This window comes from Rhyacophila brunnea, unplaced genomic scaffold (assembly GCF_057557595.1).
Source record: "Rhyacophila brunnea isolate RB1 unplaced genomic scaffold, BYU_Rbru_1.0 scaffold_13, whole genome shotgun sequence".
Lineage (NCBI taxonomy): Eukaryota > Metazoa > Arthropoda > Insecta > Trichoptera > Rhyacophilidae > Rhyacophila > Rhyacophila brunnea.
The window spans coordinates 39015809-39024944 of record NW_028232785.1 but is presented as its reverse complement, the minus strand read 5'-3'; the positions used below and the strand labels follow the sequence as shown (position 1 = coordinate 39024944).

The 9136-nt window shown below is 30.6% G+C and overlaps 1 protein-coding gene across 1 annotated transcript; it reads right to left on the bottom strand.

Annotated features, from left to right (window-relative positions):
• Window positions 1–1513: 1513 nt before the first annotated feature.
• Window positions 1514–8905, bottom strand: LOC147077486 (uncharacterized). The gene is made up of 5 exons (XM_085940842.1): window positions 8692–8905; window positions 8235–8381; window positions 7464–7830; window positions 6660–6812; window positions 1514–3204 (listed from the first exon to the last, which is right to left on the bottom strand). The coding sequence occupies exon 5, from the start codon at window positions 2188–2190 to the stop codon at window positions 1558–1560; it is 633 nt and encodes a 210-aa protein (XP_085796968.1). The 5' UTR covers window positions 2191–3204; window positions 6660–6812; window positions 7464–7830; window positions 8235–8381; window positions 8692–8905; the 3' UTR covers window positions 1514–1557.
• Window positions 8906–9136: the final 231 nt, after the last annotated feature.

Genomic DNA, 9136 nt, shown 5'->3' with positions numbered 1-9136 from the left:
TGTTTCTTAAATTTGAAAAAAAAATATATAAAGATATAATTAAGTAATTGCAGTATTTGTTTTGTGATCAAATTCACAATTGTTGTGTGACATAAATAATGGATTTATGTAATTTTTTATCGTAATTTTCATATTAAAACTTGCATCATAATACTACGCCAACCTACATAAATGTATTGAATTGTACACGTATTTTCGGAATGTTCAGCATTCCGTAATGCTGAACTCTAGATTTTGATGCTGAACTCCATTATAACTTTTTTTTTTATCTCTCATTACTTTTGAATATATATTTATCCATTAATAAACTTTTCTAGCTATTTTTCGATAACAACTTTACTTAAAAACATCACCTTAATACTATGAAACTTATATCTAAGACTCTCTCATACAATGCATGGCGTTACACACATATGCCATTTCATTTAAAATTAGGTTTTATAATGATTACATTAAATTACAATTCTTGTTCTACTACGGGTAAATTATAGTATTCTGTATTATCATTCATCTTGTTCGTTTACATAGCACAATTCACCACACACTAACAAAATAACGACTAACATTTTATTATCTAAATAAATAATTATTCTAATATATTCAAGCTCTGTACTATTCCATTTTAGTCGTTTTTTGCGACCCGGGTTTCGCCTTTCGGCATCTTTAGGCGCCGTGTACACTCACCAAAGGTAAACACACTGTCAACGAACTCTCTTTACTTTAGCTTATATAATAAATCAATACAATAAAGTAGGTAAAACTCCATTACCTACCTATCAAGTCAAAGGTTACAAAAAATACAATAAACAAATTTTGTATAGTTGAAGTGTCAGTAAAAAACCCTATCTTATTAATAACAATACACTCGAAAGCATATAATAATAAATCGTCAAAACATAATAATACATCATTATTCTTTATGAACAACAAAAATACTATATTCAAGAGGTGGAAATCGTCAATTCTAAGAAAAATAATTGATGGGGTTAATTAAAGGGATATTAGTGTATAATAATACTCTTGCATGGAACTTATTTTTTTATAACATTTTTTAAAAAAAGATACATATAAACTTACCTAATATAGACTTATACATACCTAAATCCTCATCCATAAAATTGGTCGATAGTATTAATACATATTTATTGATTTTACAAAAATTGCAAACGTTCCATGGTGGACGTCAATGAAGGAACATTTCTCCGGGGATGTACCAATAAGTAATGTGAGACCGAATTATAAGAAATAATCAAGGCTTGACACAAACATTCGAAATTCTGCGGAAAATGTTTCTTAGGATGATCCTATTCAGGAGGCACCCAATAATCACTTCGTTTTCGTCTACATATACTATAAAGATCGAGAAGGATGGAAAGTCTTGGTCGCTCAAAGGCTGGCGAAATTGAAATGTGGTCACGATCCTCAGCCATGAGTGCACGACCAAGAAAAGAAGAGAGATACTATAGTGTTCAAGGCAGCATCCATTTACGTACTAACCAAGAAATTTCCAGGATATATCATTGAATGAATGAACTCGAATGATGCAATTTTATTTTATTAAACCACATCGCATTGATGTGGTTTTTCACCAGTATGGTTCAATTTATGTTTTTTGAGTTGATTTTTTGTGATGAATGTTTTAAAACACACATTGCATTGATGTGGTTTTTCACCCGTATGTGTCATTCTATGTTGTTTGAGTTTACTTTTTGTGATGAACTTTTTAGAACACACATCGCATTGATGTGGTTTTTCACCCGTATGTGTCATTTGATGTAACTTTAGTTTACTATTTTCGATGAACTTTTTAGAACACACATCGCATTGATGTGGTTTTTCACCAGTATGGTTCAATTTATGTTTTTTGAGTTGATTTTTTGTGATGAATGTTTTAAAACACACATTGCATTGATGTGGTTTTTCACCCGTATGTGTCATTTTATGTTGTTTGAGTTTACTTTTTGTGATGAACTTTTTAGAACACACATCGCATTGATGTGGTTTTTTACCACTATGTGTCATTTTATGTGTTTTTAAATGTCCATTTTGCAGAAATTTTTTAAAACACACATCGCATTGATGTGGTTTTTCACCAGTGTGTGTCATTTTATGTTTTTTGAGATTACTAGTTGAGATGAACTTTTTTAAACACACATCGCAATGATGTGGTTTATCACCAGTATGGGTCATTTTATGTGTTTTGAGATAACTACTTAGAGAGAATATTTTAAAACACACATTGCATTGATGTGGTTTTTCACCCGTATGTGTCATTTTATGTTGTTTGAGTTTACTTTTTGTGATGAACTTTTTAGAACACACATCGCATTGATGTGGTTTTTCACCCGTATGTGTCAATTGGTGTGTTTTTAAATTACCCATATGCAGAAATTTTTTAAAACACACATCGCATTGATGTGGTTTTTCGCCAGTGTGTGTCATTTTATGTAATTTTAAAACACTATTTCTGATGAACTTTTTAGAACATACATCGCATTGATGTGGTTTTTCACCAGTATGTGTCATTTTATGTTTTTTGAGATCACAAATTTGCTGAAAATTCTTTAAACAAACATCGCATTGATGTGGTTTTTCAACAGTGTGAGTCATTTTATGTATTTTGAGAGTACCAATCTGCTGGAAATTCTTTAAACATACATCGCATTGATTTGGTTTTTCACCAGTATGGATAATTTTATGTCTTTTCAGTATATTATTTGCGTTGAACTTTTTAAAACACACATCGCATTGATATGGTTTTTCACCAGTGTGTATCATTTTATGTTTTTTAAGGTTTCCCATTTGCAGAAAATTTTTAAAACACACATCACACTGATGTGGTTTTTTACCAATATGTGTTTTATATAACTTAGGATGCTGAGACTCCGTGCATGAAACGTAGTGATGATTTAGATGTTTTACGGTGTCAAACACTCCACAACAATTGTTACAAATAAAGTTACGTGGAAAATATGTAACTCTTCTCAACTTAATTCGACCCTCTTTTGGCAAATATAATTTCTGAAATTCATGTTTGATGTTCTGTTCATCAATGGTTATTTCCGAATGCTGCAACATCATTTTTATGTTTTTATTGATTGCATGTGCTATTTTGTTGTTACTCGGGTCATTATCAACAGAATATTTTTTAACGATGTCCAATGGTTTACTCTTACGTACTGCAAAACATTTCTGGGTAGAAATCTACAAAAAGAATAGGAATATTAATATATTCAAAGCAATACTATGTAAAAAATATCAATAAAATATACTTAATATATTCCAATGTTTCCTAATATAGCACTGATACCATGTCGTTTGTAAAGTGTTTTTCTGTCAAATCGATACGTTACACTGCGCTCAATCGTTGATATATATATATATATATATATTAATTGTGGTGAACATTACAAATTATTAATATAAGACGTTCACAACATGACATTTAGAAGAAAATAAATATTAATAAAAGAGTATTACATATATATTAAAGAAAAAAAAAGATGACCATTAAAACAGTAGAATTAGTGTGGACATTAAAAAATTAAAATAACAAGGTAGTCACCGGATGAGCTAAGCAGACCCTATTTTAAGAATTTATAAAACATTGCCCACTTATACTCATCCTGACGCAGGTGAAATATGTCAATATCTAATGTGATTTGGTTGTACAAACTTATTGCCCAACAAACAAAAAATGGATGCACTCGATTTCTAAGATAATTATCAGAGACACGCAAACAAATATTACCAAGAAGTGCAGAGTTTTCATTTACGTATAAGTCGGAAAAATATGTAGCTAAATAAAAATACTTCTAAACTTTAAGGGGTACATGCTCAGCGTAGGTCAAAATGGAGCTTTTATTGCATTTTCAAACCATGATACTGGACATTCCTTAAACGTGGTAGATAATCTATTTATATAATTTTGAAGCCGTATTATCATTTATATTTATCTTAAGGGGGGACATGCTCGTCGAAGGTCAAAATTGAGTTTTTATTGTATTTTCAAACCATGATCCTGGACTCTCCTTAAACGTTGTAGATAATCTATTTATATAATTTTAAAGCCTTATTATCCTTTATAGTTATTTTAAACATTTGATGACTGCATGAAGTATTTTTGTTACATAAAATAGTATTCTTTTAAACCTCTCGCTCTAATGTTTTAGAATAAAGTCATATTTCGGTACAGAACTGTGCAGTGGTGTTAAGATTTTTTACATTTATTAATTTTTAAACGCATTTATAAAACCATTAGTATAATTTATTACGAGATAATTTTTGTAAAATATTCACGATAAAAAATTATTTTGATAATCTCTGTGATCCCAAATTTGACAAGAATTAGGCATTTTATTATTCAAAAAATCGGCAAGATTAACACATTTGAAGATGAATCTAAAGATACTTATTATAAGCTATGTCTTTGACCATTTGAGTGTGATAAAAATCGTATGAATAATGATTGCTTTATAATAATTATTGACCTAAGAATAAGGTAGTGTTTTTTTGAAATACGCCATTTCTTTTGTCATTCCCTAGTAGTTAAGCTACAACATACGGCCGTAGCCATAAAATGACAAACTATAATTAAAGTAGGGAATAAAATTATGTTAACGCACGTGTTTGAACATGTACTTAACCGAATTTTTTTTTATTTTTTTTTAAACGGTACATGTTCAAACACGCGCGTTAATATCATTTTACTCCTTACTTTAATTATAGTTTCTCAATTTATGGTTACGGCCGTATATTGTAGCTTAACCACTGGGGAATGACAAAAGAAATGGCGTATTTCAAAAAAACACTACCTTATTCTTAGGTCAATAATTATTATAAAGCAATCATTATTCATAAGATGTTTATCACACTTGAATGGTCAAAGACATAGCTTATAATAAATATCTTTAGAATTATCTTTAAATGTGTTAATCTTGCCGATTTTTTGAATAATAAAATGCCTAATTCTTGTCAAATTTGGGATCACAGAGATTATCAATATAATTTTTTATCGTGAATATTTTACAAAAATTATCTCGTAATAAATTATGCTAATGGTTTTATAAATGCGTTTAAAAATTAATAAATGTAACAAATCTTAACACCACTGCACAGTTATGTACCGAAATATGACTATATTCTAAAACATTAGAGCGAGAGGTTTAAAAGAATACTATTTTATGTAACAAAAATACTTCATGCAGTCATCAAATGTTTAAAATAACTATAAAGGATAATAAGGCTTCAAAATTATATAAATAGATCATCTACAACGTTTAAGGAGTGTCCAGGATCATGGTTTGAATATACAATAAAAACTCAATTTTGACCTTCGACGAGCATGTCCCCCCTTAAACATTTGATTATTTTATTACATAAAAATGTATTCTTTTAAGCCTCTCGCTCTAATGTTTTAGAATATAGTCATATTTCGGTACATGAATGTGCAGTGGTGTTAAGATTCTTTACATTTATTAATTTTTAAACGCAATTATAAAACTATTAGTATAATTAATGACGAGATAATTTTAGTAAAATATTTACGATAAAAAATTATATTGATAATCTCTGTTATCCCAAATTTGACAAGAATTAGGCATTTTATTATTCAAAAAAAATGCAAGATTAACACATTTGGAGATAATTCTAAAGATACTAATTATAAGCTATGTTTTTGACCATTTAAGTGTGATGCACATCCTACGAATAATGATTGCTTTATAATAATTATTGACATAAAAATAAGGTATTGTTTTTTTGAAAAATTGACAAACTAAAGCTGAAGTAGGGAGTAAGATCATGTTAACGCGCGTGTTCGAACATGTACCGTTTTAAAAAAAAAGATTTTTAATTTAATTATTTTTAATTGATTTAAAATAAATATAAAGGATAATAAGGCATCAAAATCATATAAATCGATTATCTACAACGTTTAAGGAATGTCCAGGATCATGGTTTGAAAATACAATAAAAACTCAATTTTGACCTACGCAGAGCATGTCCGCCCTTAAGTAACAGTATGTGAGCATACCTAATGATCAGTATACCTAGCCTCGCCATTCTTCATGAACAGAACCACTCAAACAACAAACAATAATAAATTATCCAAATTTACTTGGAAAATCTGTTGTCGATTTACGCAACTTATAACTTCAATTTACCGCAAAATTGCGTTTAGCGATGACGCTCATGTTTGCACGCGTTTGTTAATAAGGAAAATTGTCCACACGAAAAACGACTAATCCAGAAGACTCCCTAGAATTCATTACATCCAGAATAATTCACCATTTCATGTGGTTTATGCGCTGGTGGCATCGACGCACAATTCTTCAAAAATGGGGCCAAAGCTCACGTTAAGGTCAACGGAAATCTTTGTCAAACCATGAATAATATTTTGATTTAAATATTATGGATTTATTTAAAAAAACGGTGATTTATTTTCAACTAGATATAATAAAAGTAGACCTAATAGGGCACCCAGAATTTGGTTAATTGAGAATACTAAGGCCACATGCCCGACATCATTTTCTGTTAATGCCATGAAGGTATCGATTTTTCGAAAAATAATATTTTTTTGTAAATTGTAACTTGTAGTTTTTTTTACAATTCAAAGTTTCATCGGATTTAAAAAAAAATAACTATGTAATGTAACATACCTGGTCTAATGGCTTGTATTGTAGATTAGAGGAGCCAGGTTGAGTTAATTCAGCATTAATTTGGCGAATTGCATTATCAACAAATTCTTCATTGATGTTGACTCCCTCATCATTATTCTCATACTTAATATTCATCAGACCGTTTTCACACTTCTGAAAATAACAACATTATTAATATTATGTAACAGTATCATCATTACGATTAGCCAGAAAGGGTTTCCCAGAGCTCTTTCTTCCATCGGTGGCCCCCAAATTATGACTTAATTTGGTAGGTGAATGTATAATCACCGAACGACATTCCAATGTTATGAGCAATCCGACAAAATAGTGAAATCTTGTGGTCATTCTTGTTTGTTTTAGGTCAATTAAGAGTACATATTACAGATGACTGGGTTAGTTTTTTAAAATCCATTAAGCCTTACCTATACCCAACCAAAATAAATAAAAAATATTCTTCCATCTATAAAATATCAAAAATTCTGTATGATATAATATATTGAGGCTTAGGTTCACAGGGATTTTGTTAAATTTTAAAAACTATCAGTAAATTATTTTGGTGTTATTTCAATGAAAATAAATACGTAGATACGAACGATGAAGTTTTGTGTGCACCATATTTATGTTGAATATTAGCAGCCTATTTACACCCTTTGCCGCTGGATGATACCCATTTTGTATTACAATATAATATATATATAAGTTTAGTATAGTATACAGATACGTATCAGATGACAATGTATTATAATACATTATATACCTTACAACAATAATCAAATGAGCATATATATTAATTATATGAGTTACCTGTGAACCACTGCCAAACGTTGACGCATCAAACTTTTCATACAAGTGACTGCTTTTGTCGACGGCTTGTGCGCATGGAAAAGTCACTTCACCTAAAGTCAGCGACGCATCGTGCATACGTTTATGGTACTTCAAAATGTGCGCAGTTGAAAAAAAATTACAACACACGTTGCAAACAAAATTTCTATCGAAAAATGAAGCTCTGTGTAACCTTAGACGGACTTGTTTCGCAGAAGTAAGCGCTATTTCCTTTTTGATGTCCATTTCTTGCACTTCAATTTCACCAAATAACTGTGCAGATTGTCTCTCAAAGATATCAGGTGCTATCATACAATAAGATATTGCTTCCGTTTATGGTATTTTACGGCTGCAAATAGTTTTTTTATACACAATAGGCTTACCTTGTATTACCTACTTAAAAAGGACTCAAGGGCGAATAATTTTATTCACCATACAATTGATCACAATTTTAGATAAGCGCATTCATTATTGCTTTATATTCGAATTTATTGTGATATATAAATCACCATATTTAAATATACCTTTTTGAAAGATTTATATACCTACTCAATACTGTCTCAGAATATCTGTTTTAGCAATCGCCAATAGCTCGAATCTACTCCGCAATCAATAAATGAAACAAGATTGACCGACTTATAATATAATGGTTCTTAATCAAGATTCAAAGATGCATTACAAATTCAAACCTTCAATATAAGACGGCATCAATGTAAGAAAACGGCACATATACCTACGTACAATTGAACGTACCTGATGTATTGGCCTGTAATCTGAATACGAACAACCTTGTTGAGTATCTTCAACATATAATGGGTGTGATATATCTTCAATAATCTCGCGCTTGACGACAGCTGGTTGATTATCAAATGTTTTATCGGAGAGGTCCGCCTTATGGTACTGAAAAAAAGCATTATTAAAAGCATATATAGCACTATAAAACCAATTCCAGTTTATGTAACGTCCGTACAACGATGTATAATAATTATATTTAATATGAATTGGTAGATAACCTAACCTATATGACATGTATGTACAAATCATAGCTGTCAAATTGTATAAACATGTATTTTTTTTTAAACAAAGTTAATTATCAACTTATGTTCCTACCTACATAGTTTGTTAATAAGCACAGTTTATAATATTAAACCAATCATTGTTATTCTCAATCTAATGTTATTGTAAAATAATTTAGTTTCCAAAAACTAACCTCGAAATTGCAACTTGAAACGTCCGCATTCTCTTGCGTTACATGAGTGCGAGGGTCCGGGTTGTTTGGATGGCTAGTCAGCGTGTCAAACAAAGGCTTGCCTTCTATATCGGAGTGTTCTCCATCACATTCTTGCTTTACATCCATGTTAAGGGTAAATATTCCAGAAGCCACGTGTTACGTGACAGACAGGGTCCTTTCAAGGAATGTTAGTAAAGTGTTGCCGCAATACTGAAAAGTATTTCCGTGAAAACTACTTATAATAAAAATAGACACTTGACACGGTGACACAATTTAATAATATGTATGTTTTGTTGTCTAAACAAAACAATGGTACAAACATGATCGTCAGCATTTCCTCAATCATAACGAGAACAGCCATTGCCCACTGAAGAAGGAAGCCGATACATTACACGACTGGTCCTGCTTTTCGCCCCTCCCGCTG

Bases quoted from the DNA above. Each gene is read 5' to 3' on its own strand.
- LOC147077486 (XM_085940842.1), bottom strand. From the start codon at position 2,190: ATGACCCATACTGGTGATAAACCACATCATTGCGATGTGTGTTTAAAA.